The sequence below is a fragment of the Gymnoscopelus microlampas genome (genome assembly GCF_963454915.1).
Source record: "Gymnoscopelus microlampas genome assembly, chromosome: 4".
NCBI classification, from domain to species: Eukaryota; Metazoa; Chordata; class Actinopteri; order Myctophiformes; family Myctophidae; genus Gymnoscopelus; species Gymnoscopelus microlampas.
This window is the reverse complement of record NC_139941.1, coordinates 19,346,135-19,373,169: the sequence shown is the minus strand read 5'-3', so window position 1 is coordinate 19,373,169 and position 27,035 is coordinate 19,346,135. Positions and strand designations below refer to the sequence as shown.

The 27,035-nt window shown below is 41.2% G+C and overlaps 1 protein-coding gene across 1 annotated transcript in view; it reads right to left on the bottom strand.

Moving 5' to 3' along the window:
- The window catches only part of adamts3 (ADAM metallopeptidase with thrombospondin type 1 motif, 3), a 209,088-nt gene that overhangs the window by 92,168 nt on the left and 89,885 nt on the right, over positions 1-27,035 (bottom strand). Inside the window, exons 5-6 of the mRNA XM_084055325.1 lie at positions 21,111-21,298; positions 2,644-2,727 (exon numbers count right to left, since the gene is read on the bottom strand). Coding sequence (XP_083911451.1) covers positions 2,644-2,727; positions 21,111-21,298 — 272 coding nt within the window. The remainder of the gene's footprint in view (positions 1-2,643; positions 2,728-21,110; positions 21,299-27,035) is intronic.

Here is a 27,035-nt window from a genome sequence, read left to right as displayed (position 1 = left end):
GAAAGTAAGTGAGCTGTGATCAAACCAAGGCTGCATGCTGAATGATATAAATAATAGTTTATAACAAAAGAAGGAAGTGCTCCAATGTCTCACACAGGTGATCTTTGGTGGAACAGATACAGTAGGTAAGTCATACGTGATTTCAATTCTCCCAGTGGTGCAGACTATCAAGACGCACGCACGCACGCACACGCACACACACACACACACACACACACACACACACACACACACACACACACACACACACACACACACACACACACACACACAAAACACTCAAACTTCAGGTGAAAAAATAAAGTTTAGTTATTTATTTGGGTATGTTGGAGTAAGTCTGTTGTCTTAATGAAATAAATAACTAAAACTAGTTTTCACCTGAAGATTGCCTTGGCTTTTTTCCTTGATGGCCTGCACCACCGGGGGAATTTCAATTAATGTGGTTTAGAGCATAACAATGGCAAGAATAAAAAACCCAATTATCTAGATTGCAGCAGTTTGTGCATGTCCTGTCTATGCTGTTATTGTTATTAAAATTCCTCCAACATCTCTGCTCTGAGCACCATTCTTTTCACGCCGCTCTTTGCGGCTGTCACCAGGCTGCAATTATATCACCCCAGTCCGTTTCAGAAATCAGGACTGAACACGTCTTTGGCACCGTTGGAATCTGCTCTAACCTTCTCTTTCACTTGCTGTCTGAGTAAAGGTTTCCATTCTCTACCTGTATGTTGCTGTTCTTCTGTATAGAAGGTATTTGGCATTTGGAATTTGTAGACGTCCTATTGCATTGTTGTCTCCGCCTGGCGGAGACAACAATGCAATAGGACGTCTACAAATTCCAAATGCCAAAAATGTGTGTGTGTGTTTGTATTACTATACTCGCGAGGACCAAACGTTCTCACAAGTATAGTAGAATTTGAGGAATAGATGTCGTGAGGGCCATTTTCCTGGTCCTCGCAAGAAAATAATTTGTTTTATGGTTGATTTTTTGTATAGAGATACATTTGCAATTAGAAAAAGATAGAGGTTGGGGTTAGGATTAGGATTAGACATTTAGAGGTTAGGTTTAGGGGTCGGGTTGTAGATTTTTCCCATTTCATACTTAGTTGTGCGGCGATGGCGCACGCCGTAAAATAGCCGATCTACAAGCTCACAACGTGTCGCAGCGCCACACGTTGTGAGCTTGTAGATCTGCTATTTTTCGGCTTTAGGCTTGCGGTTAAAAATGCCCCAAAGAAATTGTAAATCGATCATAAAATCGTCTGCCTAAAATGTTGATGTCCTCACAAGTATAGTAATACAAACGTGTGTGTGTGTGTGTGTGTGTGTGTGTGTGTGTGTGTGTGTGTGTCTGTGAACAGCTCATTTCCGGCACCGTTGGCTTGGTCACAGCGAAACCTGTGCACACACACTCCCTGGATGCCAGAGCTTAACCTCTGCCCCAAATTGTTCACACGGGCCTGTTATAGCGCCACCAGGAGGCCAATTTCACATTTTTTGACAGTACTCATTTGTCGAGTGTCTAGACAAACACAATTGGCCCGTGTTCTGGGGGGAGGGAAGCCGGGTGGGGGCGATATTATTCATTGCACGTACTCCTACGGGCTGGGGCGGCACATGTCAGCAGGGAGTGTTGAGCGGGAGGAGTAGGACAAAGGCTCCATGTCCTCCCGGTGGGGGCTCCTCACTGGCAGGTGAGCCAGTAGGATACAACAGTGGTGACAATTAACAGAAATGTGAGTGGGGAGGGAAAAAAAAGTTGAGTGCATTATTTGTGAGTTGATTGGTGTGTGCTGATTGGTTGATGATTATATTTACCACTAGCTGTCCAAATTGCCCCTTGAGTGCTTTTGTGCAATTCCAAAACTTTTGACACACTAACTCTATTTTTTTTAACCACTTTCAACCTGGTGTCCCTATTTTGGGCATGCCATTACATTTTTCACAAATATTTCAAAAATAGCTAAAATAGCAGATCACCGTCACATAACAAAGTATAAAATAGGATTTAAGTGGTCAGTGACGGTCAGTGACAGTCAGTGGTGGAAAGTAGCTGAGTAGATTTACTTAAGTAAAAAATTTAGGTAGTTTTACTTTACTTGAGTATTTCCAATTTCCAATACTTTTACTTCTACTCCTCCACTACATCTCAGAGGCAAATATTTCACTTTTACTCCACTACACTTATTTGAAAACTTTAGTAACTAGTTACTTTGCAGATACAAATTATTACATTATAAAGCATATATTAACCACTTTAGCCCTTTTTTATACATAGGCTATTTGAAAATAGCCGATCTACAAGCTCACAACACGTCGCATCGCGGCGCGTTGTGAGCTTGTTGATCTGCTATTTTCAAATATTTTAGTACTTTTAATTTTGGTACTTTAAGTACATTTTGATGCCAATATTTTTGCACTTTGACTCAAGTAAATTTTGAATTCTGGACTTTCACTTTTAACAGAGTATTTCTATATTGCAGTATTGGTACATTTACTTAAGTAAATCATTTGATTACTTTATCCACCACTGGTGACAGTTTAGAATATGAAACGCAGTTACTTGCACATTTCCATCATATGCAGACAATTCCGAGGAGGAAACGCCCTCTGTGCCATATGAGACGGAGCAGTGGAACTCACCTTGGCATAGCCGAGCATGATCATCCTCACCAGCACGACGTTCATGTGGGCGCCCAGCGAGTCGTCATGGTAAATCTCATTGACCTGAAACACAGTCAGTACAGGCTACATCAGGAACAGCCTGAACAGACACAAATAGCAGCTGTTTCAAAGAACCTCCTGTATGAGTCACAGAGAGTACTAAAAGTATCATCTTATTAACGTCAGGCATAATGTCTGGCACTCTTGCGGAGAGGCGAGACATAGGAGAATGTTTTATTGTTGTCATGGCAGTACAGAGGACTGTAATCTAACGGCATCCATTATCACTGGCCCCGTCCACCCACTTTTGTATTGTGGAGCTCGGAAAAACCAGGGTATGACGCAGGTTGCCGCTGTCAGGCATTATAACCTTGTATCTCCATATTTGAACTCATTCACTGCCATTCACTAAATGGCCCAACAAGCCCACACTGGCAGGATTTTGCGATTTTCTCACCTTTTCAAGTAGTCGGAATACAGAATATTTATCTCCAGTATGATCGATCCCCTCCCTGATGGTTGCTAATCACGGAGGGTTTCACCCAAAAAAAATGTCATCGCAATTCCCGTTCGCTTGTTATACCGAGTTGAAAATAGCATGTTTCGCTCAAAGATACATAGTAAAACACAGGAGCAGAGATTCAGAATACTTCCCTAATATTTTAACAGGGAAGTGAATGGAGCAGTAAATCTTTGGATCATGTTATCTCCTGGTTCTTTGTGAAAAACACAGGGGGAAAAAAAAAAATATTTTTTTTGTATTCTTTTTTTTTTTTTTAATAGACGTCAAAAGACATCATTGGCAGTGAATGAGTTAACTGTTTGTTTTTTGTTTAGTTTTTTTGTAAATTCATTTCCACCTGGCAAATTGTATTATCTGTCATCCTGAGATACCGTTTCATTAAACTTAGGCTTCTCATCCACCATCTGAATACTTGATGTTTGTGCTGATTTCCAGCTTTATCATTCAATCAAACTATTGCTCTGCGTTGTGACCAGGGTTCTGCAATGCAGGGTTCTGAATTGTAGGGAGGGAGATGTGGGTGGCATGTTTTGCATGAGATAAAAAAATGTAAGAGATAGTATATGTACTGTAAGAAAGAAGAATGTATGAATGGGGGAGTCAGGATCAAATAAACCAGGTAGATCTGTTCCCCTAGGGATGGGGGGGAGGTAGATGGTGTACCATATGTTCTTAGAAGCAGTGGATCAGTCACATACATAAATTGAACAGACTAGTGAAATGTTAGTTTTTTCCCCCACTTGCATTGCAAAAACCGTGAAAATGTGTGCAAATCTTTGAATATATATATATATATATATATAATTAAAGCGAACATTTGTAACTCAAATCTTTGCTTCTGTGGGTCCCTGGAACAAAATATTTTCCAAGAGATCGCTTAAAAAAAATACATCAAAGATTTGCAGACATTTTCACAATTTTTCAAAAATAGCAGATCTACAAGCTCATAGCGCGGCACTTGGTGCCGCACTATGAGCTTGTAGATCTGCTATTTTTGAACAGCCAAATTGTTCGTTTTTTTCCCCACTTGCATGGCTGTCAACTGTGTAGTCATGTTAATAGTCAATAGAGTTGGAGTGAGGACGACTTTTTCAAATCCTGCACTGCTACTTTAGAAGAAGAAGAAGAAAGCTTGATACCTTGCCAGAGAAAAGTACTTTTTTTTGTGTATAAAAATCGATATAATCTCAAATGACAGCTAAAAATTTCCCACACTTTCTCTGTACCACTTACGTAATAGTAATGTCTATAATAATGCGCTATAATTCTAAGGCTTCAAATTGGCTTCAAATGTGCTACAATTTCAAGAGAACACTTCTTTCTCTGAAGTGACAATTGGGTCAACTCAATCATTACATTACATTACATTACAGTCATTTAGCAGACGCTTTTATCCAAAGCGACTTACAATAAGTGCATTCAACATAGGTAGGGAACAAAACTACTAATCACCAGAGGTCTTAAGTGCATTTTCTGCAAAAACAAGCAACCAAGAGTATACCTAGCGCTAAGGTAAAAGTGCTATATATCAGCTACCTACTTTCTTAAACAGATGAGACAAAATAGCAAAATCAAATGAGCAAGAGCTAATACAAAAAGTGTATCGACTAAACAAGATCCTATAAAACAGTACAACAATAAAACAAGAGTTCGTACAACTAGTTAACAACAAGTAAGCCAGACAAAGAGGAAGGGTAGTGTTTCCTGAAGAGGTGGGTTTTCAGTCTGCGGCGAAAGATGGGCAGTGACTCTGCTGTCCTGACATCAGTGGGAAGTTCATTCCACCACTGTGGGGAGTTGACGTCACCACAGCATTATCAATGGTGATGGCCATGTCTCGGCGCGGACAACCCTTCCCCAGGAGGAACATCAGCTCGGTCTTGTCCAGGTTGAGCTTCAGGTGGTGCGTCGACATCCACTCCGAAATGTCAGCTAGACAAGCAGCAATGCGTGCCTCCACTTGTGTGTCAGAGGGGGGGAATGAGAGGATCAGCTGGGTGTCATCGGCATAGCAGTGGTAGGAAAAGCCATGGGAGTGGATGACAGCACCAAGAGATGTAGTGTAGAGAGAGAAAAGAAGAGGACCCAGAACCGAGCCTTGAGGAACCCCAGTAGTGAGTCTGTGTGGTTCTGATACCCTCTCAGCATCACCTGGTAGGAGCGACCCGTCAGGTAGGATGCAAACAGGGAGAGTGCAGAGCCAGAAACACCCATCCCCTTAATCATAGGATGGTTTTGCTGCATGCGACTGACTGTCAAGATGAATGCAGATATACATGCAGCAAAGACACAACATCTGACATTCAGTTCAATGTCATTAGCATTTTCATCGACATATCTGACTCCCGCCAGATATCCACCCATGCATCTCCACACCACACTGTATTGCGTGATATATACTGTAGGCTTACTCTTGCCACTGGATGAAGAGATTGAAAAAGACGAATGGATTAGGTCATCAACTTTTCCCACACTTTCTCTGTACCACTTACGTAACAGTAATGTCTATAGTAATGTGCTATAATTTTAAGGCTTCAAATTGGCTTCAAATGTGCTACAATTTCAAGAGAACACTTCTTTCTCTGAAGTGACAATTGGGTCAACTCAATCATAGTGGATCTCGAGATCACTTGGGAACGGCGTGGCTCCAATGTTCACCTGAACAGTCGTCTATGACGTATCTAGGATGAATTTTATCCTATAGCCCCACTGACTTCAATTATAAAATGAAAGTCTATATATTTCCAGTCTGATTAAGGGGTGATGAGAATGAGGATTGTGCCAATTAAGCATGTCCCCATGTGAGATGTTTATATGACTGTCTCCTATTCAGTCTTTTTTTTATTCAGAGTGCAGACCTCTGCTGTATTTCATTCCACTTAAATGACAGCTCGTGTTGAAGTGGCATTTCAACAGCGCTGCTGCGGCCTCCTAGGAGTCACGGTCGTCATGACAGTTAAGAGGGCTCGTTAAGCTGTAGGGGCTCGTTAAGCCGGAGGAAACAAAACAAAAGCCTCAACGAGAGACATACATTAAGCGAGTGTTTACACAGATTCTTGGGGGTCCTATCTGTTGAAGAAACAATAGCAGATCTACAAGCTTACGGCGCATTGCAACGCAACCTTCTATTGTCACTATTCATCGTACAACAATGCATGGAAGCGTCTTTGTGTGAAGAGGCTGGCAAGGTGAAGTGTTTACATGTTCGTATGAATGAACGTTTTTTTCATCTACAGTACCGTAGTTTTTAGCACCCAGGTGATAAGAGCACAAGCTCTTATGGTGTGTTTGAAGGGGCTGAAGATGGAGAAGCTGAAAGATGGACAAAATCCACAGAAACTAACACATACAAGCTAATGGATGGATAAGGAGAATCATTTCTTGGGTGTAATTGACAACATCCACCAAATCAATCAAAACTCAGAAATAGTTACAAATGGATGGTCCCATTGGTCCGTGATGGATGAACTGCACTCAAAACCCCTTTTGTGCTCTTGTACAGTATGCTGATGTGCCAGCTACATGGTGGAAAAATAATAATTGCTGAACTACTTGAAAGGTACATTATTCTGAAAGTAGTGAAAAGTAGAGAAGTAGTGTAGAAGTAGACAACATTTCTGGCTGTTTTGTTTCTTTATATTATGAAAAGGTCTTTATTTATACTTTTACTTTTGATACTTGTACTTTTGATACTTAATACATATTTTAACACCAGATACCTTTCTTAAAGGGACTACACCATGATTTTTTACTTTTCCTTCTTTTTTGTGTGTTTTTGGTCTCCCCTACCTCTCTTCTATCCCCAAAAATACCCCAGTTTGAGCATTCAGGCTTTCACAGGATATCTGGGGTTTTATGAATTGGTCTCAAAACAGGCCAAACTGATTTGGCCCCCGTGGCCCCATAGCGCGGCACTCGGTGCCACGCTATGAGCTTGTATATCTGCTCTTTTTGAATAGCCAAAGAAATCTTAAAATGACACATGCGTTCTCGGTCTTAAAGGGTTAAACAGGATTAGGGGTGAACCAGTCCTAAATAACGGACCAAACAAATGTAGGTGATTGTTGCATTTTCTCAGCACCGCCTTCCACTGAGGGTTTTGCTGCATGCGACTGACTGTCAAGATGAATGCAGATATACATGCAGCAAAAGACACAACATCTGACATTCAGCTCAATGTCATTAGCATTTTCATCGACTTATCTGACTCCCGTCAGATATCCACCCATGCATCTCCACACCACACTGTATTGTGTGATATATACTGTAGGCTTACTCTTGCCACTGGATGAAGAGATTGAAAAAGACGAATGGATTAGGTCATCTACTTTATGTCAACAGCAGTGATGCAGTCAGAGGGAGTGCGCCCCAGCTGATAATGAAATCAATGAGCAGATTAGCTCCTTGAACAGCACGCCTCGCGCCGTATGCCCAAGGACCTCGTTCACAACAACAAGCACGTGGTCTGAGACAATAATATTTATTGTGTTTTCGCCTGTCTGCGGGTCTGTAAGTGTGTGTGTCTGTGTTTGTGTCTGTGTGTATGTGTGTGTGTGGCACAGCTGGACTGACCACTGTGAAACTTTGCAAGCACACTCCCAGTAGGCCAAGGAAATACAGGAATACATTTTCTAAAATCCACTATAACAGGCTACTTCACATTTTGGCCTCTAACTCTTGAACCGTAGGTCATACAATTAAAAAATCACACCCTGTGTGAAGTGAGTGGTGCCTTGCTTAGCTTGGCTAACATGTTCAATCGGCCAAGCTAACATGTCCAATGTTAGCTTAGCTGATGGCACTGATGTCACTTTGAAACATGTATACATGTTTCAAAGTGACACACCTATTTATAGGGCTCTATTTCGTCATGCGTCTCGCTAGCCAATCAAAGCACACCCTTTCAACATATTGTCACGTGTCACGTGATGCTTGACCAATGTTAGCTTGGTAGACACACGGACATACAGACATACGGACACACAGACAAAGCCACGTATAGGAGTGGTTGCCTTCGGCACCACTAAAAAAAAAGGCCCTGCCCATTTCTGCATTTTCTTCAAAACACACTTACAGATTTAGTCCAAAACTCGCACAAATCGGTACACATTATATCTGGCATGTATAGGCCCCGTTATAGAGCACCGAAGTCCTGACGTCACTACCAGTAGAGGGCGCATTCCGCAGGTTCATGGCTTTACTTTTTGTATTGATATGGCCATTGGGGAATCATAGATCGCTTCATATAAGAACTGTGTTCCAAAAATAAACACGCCACCCCGGCGATTTTACTCATATGGATATAAAGCATCGACTGAAGGTGTAAATGTACACATTTACCCAAAGAGTAACACAATATAAACACTAGAAACGAGTCAAACAACCCAAAGACTACATTTCCCATGAACGCGGCTGCTGTGGGGACAGTGATATCAGACCCGGAAGTAGTAATTCTTAAGACTTTTAAGGCAGAATTCATTCCATTTTCGCCAGAAACAGGCTGTATCAAATATGAATGAATATCATAAACGATGCAGAGCCACCCCCTGACAAAAAGGCTGAGGTGGTGTGTTTATGTTTGGAACACAGTTCTTATATGACGTGATCTAAGATTCCCAAATGGGGATTTCAACACAAAAAATAAAGCCACGAACCCGTGAAACAGCGCCCTCTAGTGGCAGTGACATCAGACTTCAGTGGTCTATAGAGGCCTCTATTGTACCGCGTTCACTGCTGACCAAAGAGGCTGCCTCAAACGCCAACAGTTGCACCATCTGTCACACAAAATCTATTTACCCCCACAGCTTCCTCGTTCCCTGGCGGCTGCACCCTACGACCAGATGCAGATATAGCAGATATACAGATACACAAGCTCAGATCTACAAGCTCGTAGCGCGGCACCTACTGCCGCGCTACGAGCTTGTAGATCTGCTATTTTTGAAAAATCGTGAAAATGTGTGCACATATTTCAATATATATTATTTTAAAGCGAACACTTTGTATTCAAATCTTTGCTTCTGGGGGTCCCTCGAACAAAATATTTTGATGGGGTCGGTGGCCAAATACATATAATTTTGGGGGTCCTTCACATGAAAAAGTTTGATCACCACTGATATAGAAACATACGTTTTCAGAAAACTGTAGGTGATTGTTGCATTTTCTCAGCACCGCCTTCCACTGAGGGTTTTGCTGCATGCGACTGACTGTCAAGATGAATGCAGATTTAGAAGACATTTGTAGAATCAGCTTCAGGTCTTAACCCATTGAGACCTGGAACTGTGTCATTTTTAGATTTGAGCTAAAAAGCATTATTTTACACTTTGGGCTATTCAAAAATAGCAGATATACAAGCTCATAGCGCGGCACCGAGTGCCGCGCTACGAGCTTGTAGATCTGCTATTTTTGAAAAATCGTGAAAATGTGTGCAAATCTTTGAATATATATATTTTTAAAGCGAACATTTTTAACTCAAATCGTTAGTTCTGGGGGGTCCCTGGAACAAAATATTTTGATGGGGGTCCGCGGCCAAATACATATAATTTTGGGGGCCTTGACATGAAAAAGATTGAGCACCACTGATATAGAAACATACGTTTTTTAGAAAACTGTTGAGATTTAGGAGACATGTAGAATCGGCTTCAGGTCTCAATGGGTTAATGGGTTAAAAATTGGGAAGAGAGAAAGAGAGAGAATGACGCGGTGCAGCAAAGCTGAAAGCATGTTCTCTCAGTGGGGACATGATGAGATGTCATTTTGTGATTGCGTGTCATCATGTTCTGTGGGCCAGTGATCTCTCAGAAGGCTTATCTGCCTCATCTTAACACTGCGGTGTCCTACATAAAAGAGAACAGGGGGCAAATGGAGACGGTAAATGAGACGATACTGCCACAGCATGGCATGGTGAACATGACCTCTATTGCAGTATCTGCCACGCAGTGGAGCAGTGGTTTCCAAACTGGGGTCCCAAAGATTACGGGGGAGGTGGTCCAACATGTTAACGTTAAAGGTAGACTAAGTGATTTTTTGGGGGGGGTTAAATTAAGTATTAAATAACTCTGTTTTCTGATATTGCTATGGAGTGTTTGTTCAGAAACAGGGGTCTCCCTGTCTCTCCAGCTCTTTAGTAAACACAGAACACTAATTTTCAGGTCGGGATAATAATTGTATCCAATCAGGAGAGAGAACTCACGCAGGATGCAGGATGAACAAGTGAAATTAGAAGTGATGACACAAACAAATGAGCAGGAACATTTTAAATAATGATAATAACGGGAATTTATATAGCGCCTTTCAGAAAACCCAACGACGCTTTACAATACAAAAAAATAAACAAACTATTTGCAAAAAGCCTGAGTAAACAGGTGTCTCTTCAGTGCGGACTTGAAAGAGTCCAATGTCTCCATGGGGAGAGAGTTCCAGAAGGCAGGGGCTGCCACACTGAAAGCTCTATCGCTTATTGCTGTGAGGGATGGTGAGGAGGAGCCCCAAAAACAAGACCTCAGGGTCTGGAAATGTTTTTGAGTGGAACACTAGCAAATTGAAGCTGATAAATGAGTACTCTCTCCTGATTGGCTAAAATTGGCAACCCAACTGAAAATGTATTTTCTGAGACAGGGAGACCCTTTTTTTTTTCTTTTTTTTCTCCTTACATTACCTTTAACCCATTAAGACCTGAGGCCGCGTCTAAAAAAAATCCAAATCCTAAAAAAAAAAATCGGAAAAAAATATAAAAATATATTTTTCACGTTTTTTCAAAAATAGCAGATCTACAAGCTCATGGCGCGGCACTCGGTGCCGCGCTATGAGCTTGTATATCTGCTATTTTTGAATAGCCAAAGAAATCTAAAGTGACAGAGATGCGTTCCAGGTCAGCTACATCATTGTGAAGAAAAATGTAAAAAAAAAAAAAATAGAAATTTACAAAAGATTTCAAAAACACACGTGATTGTGCATGTGGCAGGGGGCTGCGCTTTTGTTAGATATAAGACGGAGGCACAAAGGAAAAAAGGTTGGGAACCACTATTGTGGAGAGATAAGATACGACCTTTATTGATCCCACAAGGGAAATTAAGTCACCAAAGACAGCACAGTCAAAGCAACACCATCAGTAAGATGGGGGGGAAAAATGAATAAAATATGCAACATACGATATACAACCCTATACATCCTCAGCAGTGCAGAGACAAAGGAACATTTTCATTTGTCTTGCACAGTATGCAACTCTTGCATTTATTCAAGGAAACGCCCAGTAAGCATGTCTAATAGTATCCACGCCGTACGGGACTGCTTGTTTCAGAGCAATTAGTCTACTGACATAGCTGAGCGACCATTGTTGTGCCTCGTTATAAACCTTCATAACTAGCAAGCAGCCGCAGCACAAAGGACCGTCTACGTCTAATTGGCTGTCCCCGTGGGGAAGATGAACCTACCATCACACCTGCTGCTAAACCTTCCCGCCATCTCCAAGTGAAGGGTGATTTGAGTGGCTGCATGTCCAGCTTCCTCGCTATATTCACCTTCATCACCTCCTCCCCCCCCCCGTCCAGGCTAGCCCGCAGGAGGGAGCCAGGGTTTCCCGACCAGCCTGTTCGGGTTGCTGGTGTCCCTGCCATTATTGTAAGCCCGCCAGCATGCTATCGCAAACAAGAGAGAGAGAGAGCTAGCCATTACGGACTGATAGAACATCTGCAGCATGCTGTTACACATACCGAAGGAACGTCAGCCTCCTCAGAAAGAACAATCTATTCTAGTCCGGCCCTTACTGTACAGTCCAGTCCAGTTGTTTGTTCTAGTGCGCTCCCAGGAACTTGTAGCTATCCACCATCACCACCACTTCCCCATGAATGACATTAGGGACCGGACGGACCTCTCTTGCTCCTGCGATAATCCACGACCATCTCCTTGGTCAGTGGTGGAAAGTACATTTACTCAAGTACTGTACTTAAGTACAATTTTGAGGCACCTTTACTTTACTGGAGTATATAATTTTCAACACTTTTACTTCTACTCCACTACATCTCAGATGCAAATATTGTACTTTTACTCCACAACAATTATTAGAAAACTTCAAATAATTGTGTTTGTGTGTGTCTGTGGCATTGAATCTCAGAGTGCGTTGCAGTTTTATTGCTATTTTTGCTCCTTTCAAAACCCAAAATAGGGACACCAGGGACACCAGGTTGAAAGTGGTGTTAACTTAAGAGTCGAGGCAGGCCTTGTTATGCAGACAAATACTACCAGCTGTGACATCTGCCAAATTACAATTTAATTCCACCTTCTTGATTGCAGAAGAGGGCTCCTATAGACATATAACTGTAAAAGACTGCACGGGGGGGGGTTATATATTTTACACATCTGTAGGCAATAGGCATTTTCTTTTTTTTTTTATAACTTTGTGTTTATTGAGGATACTTCAAGTAGTTACATTTATCACTTTTTTCAATAAAATAAAACAAAACAAATCATAGAACAGACATTTACAAGAACTTTGGCAAACAAATACAAAAAACAAAAAACAAAACAGAAAATATATTTACATATTACCTTATTTAGACCTTTGTGGGGGTGCACATTAACCTCATTTTCTTACATCATCACATCCCTTCTCTTAAGATTATGTATATTATCCATTTTTCCCATCTTTTTTCATAGAGATCTTCCCGTATTTTCAGTTTGAATGTCAATTTTTCCATATCCTGAATATTGTCCACTATATTTCTCCACTGTGTATAGTCCGGTGCGTCAGTCTTGAGCCAGTTCCTGGTGATAGCCTTTTTCCCAGCCGCTAGGAGGATTTTGGCTAGATAACAGTCTCCTGGATGTACAATTCCCTCCATATGACCCAAATACATTACAAGACAAGAATGGGGAATTTCATAGCCTAAAACCTCACATATTGTTGAGTGCAGAGTTTCCCAGAAAGGCTGGATTTTCGTACAGCTCCAGAAGACGTGTGTATGATTGGAGTCAGAGTTTCCGCAGTTTCTCCAGCATAGCTGTTGATTCTTAATTTGTTTGCTTTTAATCTGGGGTGTGATAAAATACCGGATTTGATTCTTCCATATGAATTCCCTCCATCCCTTTGACTGCGTTGTTGTCTGATGCATTTCCCACATACCATACCACGTCTCCTCCGGAATCTCCTCACCCAATTATTTTTCCCATTTACTCTTAACATATATTGTTGAGCATTTTTTGGATTCCATCAAGCATGAATATACTTTAGATATGGTCCTGGGTACAACTTCACCATATGCCCGTATAAAGAGTTTTATTAAGGGATGGATTTCATCCTCGGCTGTTTTAATTTTCTTGTTATAATAGTCTCTTATTTGTAAGTATCTAAATAAATCCTGATTTGCCAAATCGTATGTGTTTTTTAATTCCTCAAAACTTATCATTTCATTTTTCTTAATCAACAGGCACATGGTTGTCACACCCAGTTCCATCCACTGTCTAAACCTCAGGTCCAGTAGCCCTGGCTTAAATGCTCCATCGTATGCAACCCATTTCAACAGGCCAAGTTCCTTTCCCAGTTTCAATTGTTTTACAATGGAGTACCATGTATTTAAAGTGTAGCTTGTTATTGGGTCTAATTCTATCGCACTCCTTACCCCTGCCGGAACCTCCTTTTCTCCAATACAAGTTTGAATCGGGAATGCAAACCCAGGTGTCTCAATTTCCTTCCACCGAGCCGTGTAGTCTGCACTACACCAGTAAATAAGTGGGCGCATTTGTGCTGCATGGTAATATTCTCTTAAATTTGGGAGAGCCATCCCTCCTTTATCTTTGGGCAACTGTAATGTACTGAATCTTATTCTAGGTCTTTTTCCTTCCCAGCAATAGGCATTTTCATTGGAATGACAGTGACTTTCTCGACCTTGCACACAAGCATCCTCATGGTAGAGATGCTGGTGAAGGTTAAGACAGCTTACTGATGGAAATGATAGGGGAAGAACATTTAGCTACGTGTACAGTATATCTCATATGACTTTCATATGATTTTCTCATATGATACATATCCTGTGTGCTGCCAAATCAGCATAATATGAGTAGTAAGGCTTGGGGCGGTAGTCATGTGGTAACTACTGGGTCTCCCAGTGGTCTAATGCATTGTAACCATAGAGTTAAAAATAAGATTGTAACAGGGATACTGTAGACTCCTGTGTTCTCGGCTGATGCCGACAATACAATCTCTGACCTAATTACTTAATTACTTCTCGTATGGCTGTGCCTGACAGGATATGAGAAATGCAGATTATCTGTATTAAAAAGACATCCATTGACGTAGCACTCACCAAGGACAATCAGAGTCATTACATGCTCTGATAAAGGCCACTGCGAAGGAGCATCCAACTCCTCCATTTGCAGACTTTCTGTGTTCTGGTGGTGCTGAAGTACAATTGCAGCTTGAATAAGAAGAAAAATACCTGGGCACTCCAAAAGAGAATACCCAAATAATACTAGAGCACTCCGAATTTTACTTTGGGCAAAAATGGGCAAATTGTTTCAGTATGTTTTAAAAAGAGCATTTTTTTTCCTTATTCAAGTTGTCCCTGTTGAGCACCGAGCCCTTCTACCTTTAACTGGCTGAAGTGTGTTAGACTTCTCTTTGTGACAATTGCAGCTTGTCTGGACATTTTTGCCGAATGTTCAGCCATTATGACAGACCCAGAATGGGGATGCTATAGGGTTCATGTGGTTAAAGCTCATTTAAAGTTACCTAGTTTAAAATTTGGGAGCGTTTCGTGGAAAAAGAAAACGAAACACGTGTGCCATGATTGGCTGCTGCTTGTTGGGGTCACTTGAATCTGTCGCTGCTCATTTGCATAACCATTGAATTTCCTCAACGTTTTATTGCCGCCAAGTCACGCAGATGTCGAAATTGGTACATGTCGCTCAGGGCAGTCCAGCTGGTGTTGGAAATGAATGCCATGCCGTTGGCTGTGTCGCTTGTGCTGTGAGCACAGGTTAAAAGGGTTGGAAGTGCCAAGACACAGAGCTGTAAAGAGTTACTTTACGAAGGCTATCCTAGCCCATTAAGACCTGGGACGCATCTGTGTCATTTTTAGATTTGAGCTAAAAAAAAGCATTATTTTACATTTTGGTTATTCAAAAATAGCAGATATACAAGCTCATAGCGCGGCACCGAGTGCCGCGCTATGAGCTTGTGTATCTGCTATTTTTTGAAAAATCGAGAAAATGTGTGCAAATCTTTTAATATATGTATGTTTTAAAGCAAACATTTGTAACTCAAATCGTTGCTTCTGGGGGTCCCTGGAACAAATTATTTTCAGATGGGGGTCCGCGGCCAAATATATATATATTTTGGGGGGTCCTTGACATGAAAAAGTTTGAGAACCACTGACAGCAACATAGGCTTTTAAAAAAAAACAGTTTTAGAAGACATTTTGTAGAATCGGTCTCAGATCTTAATGGGCTAGACTAGTACACGTTGAAACCGAAAACAACTTCAAGCATTGAAAGTGCTTTCATGCCGTCTAGTTCTGGAAATCAAATGCTGGAGAGAGAGAGAGAGAGAGAGAGAGAGAGAGAGAGAGAGAGAGAGAGAGATAAAGGAAGGAAATATTGTCGAAGGTGGTCGAAGGTGCTGGCTCTGAGATCTATAAATAGGAGTCTGTCCCTCTAATCTCCATACTGTATGTACTGTAATGTAAGGAAAGACGACGGCAACAGCAACTCAGCAACTGCATTTAAGACGTACTGAATAGAATAATAAACTGTGTGTGTGTGTGTGTGTGTGTGTGTGTGTGTGTGTGTGTGTGTGTGTGTGTGTGTTTGTGTGTGTGTGTGCTCGCGCGTGCGTGCGTGCGTGCGCTGCACAGCTGTGAGAATGGGAATGTATCATTCCCAGAGGGGGGAAATAAAAAGAATAGATGTTGTGGTGTGACATTGCTGTAGCCTGGGTGTGGGTCAGAGTAATCACTACTCTGAAGCCTTCAGCTAAAGCCAGCGGGGACCTCTACTGGAAGAGTCCATAATGACCGCACACACATGCACCACTGGCCATGCTTAAGTGTGGGTCCAACAAAACAAGATGTCTTGCTAATATCCGACACTCGGCACCCATGCTGACTGCTGCTGATGCTTGAGCATTTTCCCTAATGGGCGTAAGATGAGAATGTTCTTAATCGTTTTTTTTTAACCCATTAAGACCTGGAACTGTGTCATTTTTAGATTTGAGCTAAAAAGCATTATTTTACACTTTGGCTATTCAAAAATAGCAGATCTACAAGCTCATAGCGCGGCACCGAGTGCCGCGCTATGAGCTTGTAGATCTGCTATTTTTGAAAATTCGTGAAAATGTGTGCAAATCTTTGAATATATATTTTTTTAAAGCGAACATTTGTAACTCAAATCTTTGCTTCTGGGGGGTCCCTGGAACAAAATATTTTGATGGGGGTCCGTGGCCAAATACATATCATTTTGGGGGTCCTTGACGTGAAAAAGATTGAGCACCACTGATATAGAAACAAACGTTTTTCAGAATACTGTTGAGATTTAGGAGACATGTAGAATCGGCTTCAGGTCTCAATGGGTTAAGCCAACATGTGGTGATATTTCCAAAGCCGTCGTCTTGATCCAAATAACAGTCAAGCAGAGCGGATAAAAGCCTGAGTTACACTGCCGCCAGTGTCATGCACCGAAAATAGCAGATGTACAAGCCCACGACACGTCACGCTGTGTGACGCAATTAGGGTTGTCACGATCATGACATTTTACCTGACGATTAGTCATACAAATTAATCGTGTTTTTGGCATTGGCATTTACACTATTTTTTTTATAATTATGAACATGTTTCAAGAGATTAATTATACAGATGAATGGACGATTATGCAAAAAATAATTGTGATTATTTCAAATGATCGTGATTATGCAATTAAGTAATGATTGTGACAGGTCTAGACGCAACGTGACAAGCTGTGACGCACTGCAAGAGACCCCGTTTCTGTCATTCAAAGTGGGAACTGAAAAGAAAGTAGCAAATCATGGGCACCCTATTCAAATGCACAAAAAGGTCATCAAGAACATTGCCACTTGCTTTGTGCCGTTAAAAGAAATCAACGCGCACTCCTACGACAACTAAAATCAATAGTGACACAATTCGGTTCAGAGTTGACTTTCAATAGACAGACAGCTGCTACAATAGAAGCCTGGTGCAGCGCCGAAACAAACTTCTAGTCCTCAATTATTGAAATGTTTCATTGCTTTTATGCCTTTTATGTCTTTTACAGTGGCAACCTCATCTTTTCTGTTTAACCCATTCCCTCCGGGAACGCATCTGTGTCATTTTAAGATTTCTTTGGCTATTCAAAAATAGCAGATCTACAATCTTATCTTATGCAAATCTTTGAATAATATAAAGTATATGTTTTAAAGAGAACATTTTTAACTCCAATCTGTGCTTCTGGGGGGTCCCTGGAACAACATATTTTGAGATGGGGGTCTGCGACCAAATACATATCATTTTGGGGGTCCTTGACATGGAGTACCACTGATATAGCAACATACTGTTAGGATTCAGAAAACATTTTTAGATACGTATTTGGCCGCGGTCCACCCCATCTCAAAATGTTTAGTTCCAGGGACCCCCCAGAAGCAAAGATTTGAGTTACAAATGTTCGCTTTAGAAGAATATATATTCAAATATTTGCACACATTTTCACGATTTTTCAAAAAATAGCAGATCAACAAGCTCGTAGCGCGGCACTCGGTGCCGCGCTACGAGCTTGTAGATCTGCTATTTTTGAATAGCCCAAAGAAATAATAAAAAAACATTACACAGATGCGTTCCCGGTCCCAACGCATTAAGCACCGTTCCCCACAGCTCGTCAACAATCAGAATAAGTGTTGAGCGCGTGTGAGTGGGCATTCATACATTCATTTCCATCAACCTACAGTAGAACAGTCTCTCTCTCCTCTCTCCATGCTTTTGATCAGGGACAGATGTATTGCTGAGGAACAGCAGGGACCGTCTTCCACAGAGAGAATGCACAGTATGTAGACAGCGTGAAAACCGCGGGGGGCGGGGGGGGGAGGCATTGTGCCTGCTTTTCAATCAGGCTCATCATTACAGCAGGGTCCGCACTGTCACACACATATATGTGACAGACATCACAGCGGAAGCTTCTTCTGAGAAAATTAACCCATTCATTCCGGTGAACGCATCCGTGTGTCATTGTAAGATTTCTTTGGGCTATTCAAAAATAGCAGATCTACAAGGTCATAGCGCGGCACTCGGTGCCGCGCTATTAATGGATTAATAGAGTTATGGTTCTGGCACCTGGAGGCACATATGGATGGTTTCTTAGGTACTTTAGTCCCTTTATGAGTAAAGACGATTCTAATGAATTCAATCTCGAGTGAATGGCACATGAGGATTGCCTCTGATTATCTAGATGTGTTGTTCAAACGCCAAAGAAAAAGCATTTGGTCTTACTGATAGATATCCAAGCCCAAAACATAAATACACACTAGTGTTTCTAAAACTACGCCAAGCTAAACTAGGCCACAGAAAGCCCAGGCCTCACTTAACCTTATTTCACACATTGTATTTAAGTCCCAGGTTAAGCAGTCAGAGCCCACGGTTAGAGTCTTCAGAAGACTCAGAGCACTCCATTCAACTCCAGCTTACAGGCCTCTTTGATCAGATAACAAACATTCGATTGCTTTACTTTGAACCTTGTTTTTGGGTTATATCCCAGAAATGCTGGGGATAACGCTGCTCCTGAACAGGGTTTAGGAAGCCCTGGGCTGATGGGGGTCAGAGTGTAGAAAAGAGAGTAACGACACGCTTTGATCTCGCCGCAAAGCGGGTTCCTATGGGCTATAGTTCCAAACATTGGAACTATCTCATTGAGATAGACAGAGCACTTCCGCATTCCATTCTTACAATGGGAGTCGACGCTAGTGTCAGAACTCTCTTTATGGCTCTGATGGGGGTCTAGCAGTGTTGCCAGAATCTGTGAGAGAAACAAGCAACCAGGTCTAGGAAAACCAGCCCCAAAAAAGCGACTATGGGCCACATGAGTACTTTAACATGTACATCAGCTATTTGAAAATAGCAGATCTACAAGCTCACAACGCGTCGGGATAAAATGCAGAAGCACTACGTCCAGGTGGTGAAGATGAGCACGCTTTGGTGTTTTTTATATTGATTTTTCTTTTTTCTTTTCACAGCGGAACATCATTCAACCATCCCGCATATACTACAGACAACAGGACCACGTCAATACATTCACATTTTGTAACACGTTTTTTCTTTCACCGCGGTATATCATTTCACCTTACGACCCTCTTCTATACAGCTTGCCTCTGAGACGACAAAGCAACAACAACTGAATTATTATTTGCTTTTCCACAGCGGAATATCATTTTACCATCCCGTATCGAATACAAATAAACAATGCAAATGTGTTTGTTGCACAGCGGAGTCGCGGAATATTCACCATCCCGTGTCTAATGCAAAGCAACGACAACTGAACTCCACAGGACCGCGTCAATACATTCACATTCACAGCAGCTCACCAAACCACAGCAGAGGAGAACATGGAGAACATGTTGTGCCAATGTCAATATGGTGACAGTTTTATCTTCTGACTCCAATTCTGTCTCTCCTGTGCAGTTCATCAGTGTGACAGAGATACAGGTGAAGGTGCAGGACAAATTTACAATAGACAGAGAAGAGTGAACGCTTAAAGGCATAGTTCACCCCCCCCAAAAAGATTCTATCGATTAGTCATCCCATGGAGACTTGAATTCATGGATATTTTTTTTGTTTTATTTTAGTCGCATTCCTAAGTCAATAATTTGATGACCGGCAGCGGATCCGGTAGGACACACAAAGAGTCTCCTTTGTGTCTCCTACCGGAACCTCTACCTATCGGTCCGCTGGTCATCAAATTATTGGCTAAGGAATGCGACAAAAACACATGAATTCAACTCTCCATGGGGTGACTAATCGATAGAAAAAAAGTCATTTTGGGGGTGAACTATCCCTTTAAGCTTGAGTTATACTTAGTTGTGAGTGGTTGTCGCGCCCTGATAACAGCTGATCTACAGTGTGGACATCCTATCTAAGAGGGTGGTCATCAATCGAAAAATTCTAATCAAGTGGATCTTAGGATCCACATCCTGGGGGGGCCTGCGTTGCTTCAATGTGAATCCAGGACTTCATATGGTCAGCCTGTGATAATAAGTCATCTATGACATATATGACTCCAAAATTGAGCATTATAAAATGTACGTTAAATATTCCACTATAGTATAAGTAAGGCATACAGTACGTGTAGAAAAGAACAGACTTAGTGGAGGTACTTCTGTGGGCCTACTGGCAGTGTGCACAGGAAAGTTGGCGCAACCTAAATAAAAATGAAATGAAAACTAAGCTATGATGACTAAAACTAAGACTAAATATATTGACAATTTCGTTAACAAATAAAAACTAGACTAAAATGTTAGGGAGGGACTAGTGGTGAAGAGATCCAGTAGAACTAAAAGTCATTTTATGTTTGGTTGCGCTCGGGTGAAAATAGCAGATCTACAAGCTCACAACGTGTCGCAGCTTGTAGATCGGCTATTTTCAGCATGCAACCAAGCCCATTGCGACACCGTCAAGGCCAACCAAAATCCATTTTAGTCGACAAATCAACTGTAGATTTACTCGACTATAATCTTATGATATTTAGTCGACTAAAACTAGACAAAAACTCAAACATTTCAGATGACTGAAATATGACAAAAACTAGATAGAATTTTATTCAAAAGACTATGAACTATACATTTTTTTTGTCAAAATCACCACTGCAACACAGACAAAGCAACGACGACTGAACTCAAAGTGTGAATATTTTACCCTGCGCTGACTGGCTTCAGAGGTGAGCGTTCACGGTTTGAACTTACTATGTTCATGAGGGTTAACAGGTAATTCTGCACGTGCTCCTTGCCATGGAAGCGCACCACCGAGTCGTCCACGCCCAGGAGAACTTCGATGTTGTAGTCGTCATCCCCAGCGTGGCGCCGCCTGCGGACAGTCTTGTTCACCCGACTGGCGACCGTGTCAAGGGCCCTCGCCACATCCAGCACTGGCTCTGTACGGCACAGGGAGACAGACATGAAACGGTGGATCATTTCACTCATCTACAACAGTCTGATACGTTCCGTAAATGTAATAAGGAAAATACCAGGAAAAGACAACGTTTAACCACTTTAAACCTGGCGTCCCTATTTTGGGTATTTAGGCACAATGCAGTGTGACGCTATTTTTTTTACCACTTAACCCATTGAGACCTGAAGCCGCTTCTAAAAAAAAAATCTAAATTCTAACAGTTTTTTGGAAAAAAATATTAAAAAGTATTTTTCAAGATTTTTCAAAAATAGCAGATCTACAAGCTCGTAGCGCGGCACTCGGTGCCGCGCTATGAGCTTGTATATCTGCTATTTTTGAATAGCCAAAGACATCTAAAGTGACACAGATGCGTTCCAGGTATCAATGGGTTAAGCCCTATCACCTAAAACATGCTTCTCGATTATTCGATTAATCGAAAAATTGATCATAGTATAATCCCTAAGAAAAGTATTGTACTATAATGTACTAAATTGACACACACACACACACACACACACACACACACACACACACACACACACACACACACACACACACACACACACACACACACACCCCTAATTAGTGGCACTAGGGTACACCTTGTGGCTCACGGTAATCGCAGAAAGTCATTTGGACCTCCATCAGAGATGAATAAATCTGCATAATGCACAGGCTGCTGCTGACAATACATCAAAGATGCATCTTCACATTTTCAAACATGCAAATACATGCAGAGGACCACAATACATTCACATTTGCAATACAACATTGGAAAATAGGTCAATAATACCCGGTGTTAAATTGATACTGAGGATTATACAGGCTAGTATACAGTCCAAATCTTACAGTTTCTTTGGTGGTCCAAATAACTACATTCTACAGTGGCTATATTCACCAAAATGTTCAGCTGTTTTCGTCAAATGGACGCTAGGATTTATGCGGTTAACTGCATAAGAAGCTGCAAGACTAAGAGACAAACTATTACATCTATTCAGATGTGTGGCACACCTCATGATTGAATGAACAACTTCATGGTTGAAAGTTTGAGTTCTGTTTAATCACATGACCCTTAGCGTTCCCCAAAGGCGTTCTGAGCTTTTGGATTGGCTATTTTAAGCGAAGAGATTTGGTGTAGATGTAATAAAGGAGAAGAGCTAGTATAGACCCCTGGGTAACCTCCAGTCAATGAAGTACATAGGGTTTAAGTGATTGAATGTGTCACGTACTTTAGCATACAGTACATGCTCATATGAATCATAGCAGAGCAAAAGTCCAAAGAACCATGGTTCCATTTTATTTTACACTTTCAAAAATAGCAGATCTACAAGCTCATAGCGGGTCACTTCGTGCCAAGCTATGAGCTTGTAGATCTGCAATTTTTGGCAGAATCGTGAGCATTTGTGCAAATCTTTGAATATATATATATATATACTTTTAAAGAGAACATTTTGAACTCAAATCTTTGCTTCTAAGGATCCCTGGAACAAAACATTTTCAGATGGGGGTCTGTGGCCAATACATATAATTTTCGGGATCCTTGACATGAAAAAGTTCGAGTACCGGCACTGATATAGCAACGTATGTTTTGTTCACAAAACTGTTAAGATTTAGAAGACATTTGTATCATCGGCCTCAGGTCTTAATGGGTTAATCACGTACCGTAGCATACAGTACATGCTCATATGAATCATAACAGAGCAAAAGAACAAAGAACCATCCTTGAAATTAAACAGTTAGAGAACCACTGCTTTGAGCCATAAATAAAAGCCGCATGCTGTGCTACCATAATAATGGCCTGATTTTTGTTTTCTTTCTTTTTTTAATTAATTTAGAGAGCTCGTTGAGAATGATTATGAAGCCTAATCAGCTCACTTCTGTGAATCAAACGAAAACAAACGGGGATGAGAAGCACGATACCATTGTAATGGAAGCAAACAAGCGAGCGGAGAAAAACAGCTGCACTTGGCATGTCATCATAGGCAAAATCAAAAGTTAAAACATTACAAACAATTTAAAAAGAAAACAAAAACAACAAGAGAAATACGAGCAATGTGACATGTTGTGAGCTTGAAAATTGCCTATTTCCTCTATTTGTCTTTTTGAAATAGGGCTTAACTGGTTAAATTGTGTGATTACGCTTTCTGGGGGTATATTTATTTAGTTAATTAGTATAAATGAAGCAATTAAACCTATTCATGAGGTGTGTATGTGTACATCTGTGCCATGTGTGTTTTAGAATTTACATCTCATTTGGTTTTGAAAACAAACATGTCGCTCCCGGTGCAAAAGTTCAGGGAATCTTTCCACTGCAGTAATTATATCTATTCATTCAACCACACTTTTCTTCAGGCCTAGAGTTGTGAAAAATATAAACTGTGGTGCCAATGATTGTGAAATGGAGCGTTGCGCTAGTTAACCCATTGAGACCTGAAGCCGATTCTACACGTCTCCTAAATCTCAACAGTTTTCTGAAAAACGTATGTTTCTATATCAGTGGTGCTCAATCTTTTTCATGTCAAGGACCCCCAAAATGATATGTATTTGGCCGCGGACCCCCATCAAAATATTTGGTTCGACGGACCCCTCAGAAGCAAAGATTTGAGTTTAAAATGTTCACTTTAAAAGCATATAAATATATTAATTTGCACACGTTTTCTCGATTTTTCAAAAATAGCAGATCTACAAGCTCGTAGCGCGGCACTCGGTGCCGCGCTATGAGCTTGTAGATCTGCTATTTTTGAATAGCCTAAAGTGTAAAATAATGCTTTTTAGCTCAAATCTAAAAATGACACAGTTCCAGGTCTCAATGGGTTAATGCAGGACAGGGTTCTTACACCCCAGCTGTAATCAACTGTCACAGTCAGTCTGCTGATTGAATACGTTTTTCTAATCAGTCGCACATTTCTACGTTTCCAATCAACAGACCATTCTCACCCAGAGGTCCATTTAACCACTTAAACTCTTTATACTTGGTCAACTTGATAGGAGTTGGCTCTGCACTATTCTTTCCCCCTCTACACCAAATCTCTTTTCTGCAAATAACCAATCAAAACGTTTTTTTGAACAGTTGTGTGACCATTGCGAACTTGTAGACCTGCTATTTTTGACAAATGCTGCCCCCTGAATAGGGATGCTACGGTTCAAGTAAATGGTAAATTGTGCATTTATATAGCACCTTTATCCAAAAGCGCTATACAATATTACATCCACACACCGGCAGCAAAAAGGAAACCATGCAACCTGTTAATCAGGAGCTGTTACAGTCAGTGGAGTAAAGTAACTAAGTACATGTACTCAAGTAATTTACTTGACTCCAATCTGCCGCATCGGCAAGATCCTCATCCAGAGCGACGAGGAGACCCAGAAAGCAAAGGTCTACTATGCAAAGTTCCCCCCCCCGACGTGTACAGGAGGAAAGTGCTGCTCATGTACCCCATCCTCAGTACAGGGAACACTGTAATCGAGGCTGTCAGAGTTCTGATAGAACACGGAGTTCAACCCAAACACATCATTCTGCTTAGTCTCTTCCAGTGTTGATTTTGTCAGCTAATTTTGATTTAGTTTTAGTCATAGTCTTTTGAATAAAATTCCATGTAGTTTTAGTCATATTTTAGTCATCTGAAATGTTTTAGTTTTTGTCTAGTTTTAGTCGACTAAATATCATAAAATTATAGTCGACTAAATCTACAGTTGATTTAGTCGACTAAAATGTATGTTGGCGGTGCCTTGATGGCGTCGTAATACCTGATTTTACACTTGGTTGCATGCTGAAAATAGCCGATCTACAAGCTCACAACGCGTCGCGCTGCGACGCGTTGTGAGCTTGTAGATCTGCTATTTTCAGAGCGCAACACCCGAGTGCAACCAAATATAAAATTACCTCCCTCACTAACATTTTTAGTCTAGTTTTTATTTGTTGACGAAATTGTCATTATATTTAGTCTTAGTTTTAGTCATCAAAGCTTAGTTTTATTTAGTTTTTATTTAGTTTTCGTCAGTGAAAAAAGGTAGTCGACGAGCATTTTTCATCATAGTTTTAGTCGACGAAATCAACACTGGTCTCTTCTCCACTCCACATGGAGCCAAGTCCATAATCCAGGAGTTCCCAGACATAACCATCCTGACCACAGAGGTGCATCCCGTAGCTCCAACACCGTACGCTCAGAACGAGATGACGCAGGTTGCTTGTTTCTTCCATAGAACCTGGCGTCTATGGAAAAACAAGCAACCTGCGTCGTCTCGTTCTGCACTAATGGTCGCTCGTTCGCTCGTTCGCGTGCATGTTTGAGTATCATGACACTCAACAATGAGCAGGAGTAGAGAAAAAACTAACTTTGCATCTGTTATATTAGGCGAATTTCAGCCTTCCACGGGCTCCCATTATGCCAACGGAGGGGGTCGTTAGACTGGACGAAGGGGACTCTCTGGGAATAACTCAACGTCCCTTTCAATGTTGGTGAGTGATTAGCGACACATCAAAGATAACACTTAAAATGTGCGGATCTCTCCTTTAAGTGTCTTGCTGCCGCCCCAAGCTGTTAAATATGTCCAACACGATCTCTGCTACACCAATGCTGCTCCTCCTGGCAAAGCTTTTTCTCCATCACCACAGCCTCCACCTTCCTAGTTCTACAGTCTTGCATGGCTCAAATGTTTAAAAGAAAGAAACAAAGAAAAAGCTATACCTTTATTAACATTATACAATTCTGAGATCTTTTAAATCACAGCTAAAAGCGTTCTGTTGGGATTTCTTTAAATATTCTTCTGCACTGTAATTTTCTGTTTTATTTTCATTTCTTTTGCTTTTATTTCCCCACATGACCTTCCTCAGGCATGGCTGAAACGTTGCTTCTAATAAATTGCTTCATGTACCGTGCAAGCTGGCAGTGTGCGGGCCATTTCCATTGTTGATGTTCACTGTGTAGCCTACACACCTGCTACTATTGCTGCTCTTTTAATCTAGGTGTGCAGGTGTAAGTTTTTTACAAATGTAAAGTACATTGAATTGCCTTGCTGATGAAATGTGCTATGCAAATACATTTGCCTTGCCTTGCCTTTACTAATCCCATGGGGAAAATTCAGTTCCAGCTCATGCTGCAGCTGATGGCTTCTCAGATGGTCATTATGAGCACTCAGGGGGGAGCTGTCAGGGTTAAGTGTCTGACTCAGGGACACTTCAACACAGATACTGAGTGGACTTGTATTCAAAACTGAAATTCAAGGTCTTCTTTGGACCCGCTCTTATGGCATACATGGGCAACTGGCGGCCTTCATGCGGCCAACAGGTTAATATCAGAATAATGATATGTTATTGATTTCCGCTGTTACAATTGCAAACATGCAAACGTGACCCGCTTTAATTACTTCAGTCTAGATTAGTAGCTTAATGACTAGTATTAAAATTATATTGTCTTCTGTATGTCCAATGTATTTGTACTTAAGTTAATAAAGTTAACATAAGTATAACTAAATGCGTTTGAAATTAAATAAAAATGTTACTTTCCAGGATTCCAATTCAAAAATAGCAGATCTAGCTAGATCGGCTATTTTTGCTACTTTTGTGTGACATAGTATGGCGAAGTACGGCAGTAATTTACGATAAAAATACCCCACATTATACTTTCCTAATTCAGCGAGCATCATAAGAGCGGAGCCGTCAGCACCAAATTAACTCCATTTGTTGCAATAATGATTAAATCGATGACGAGAGTGTTCCT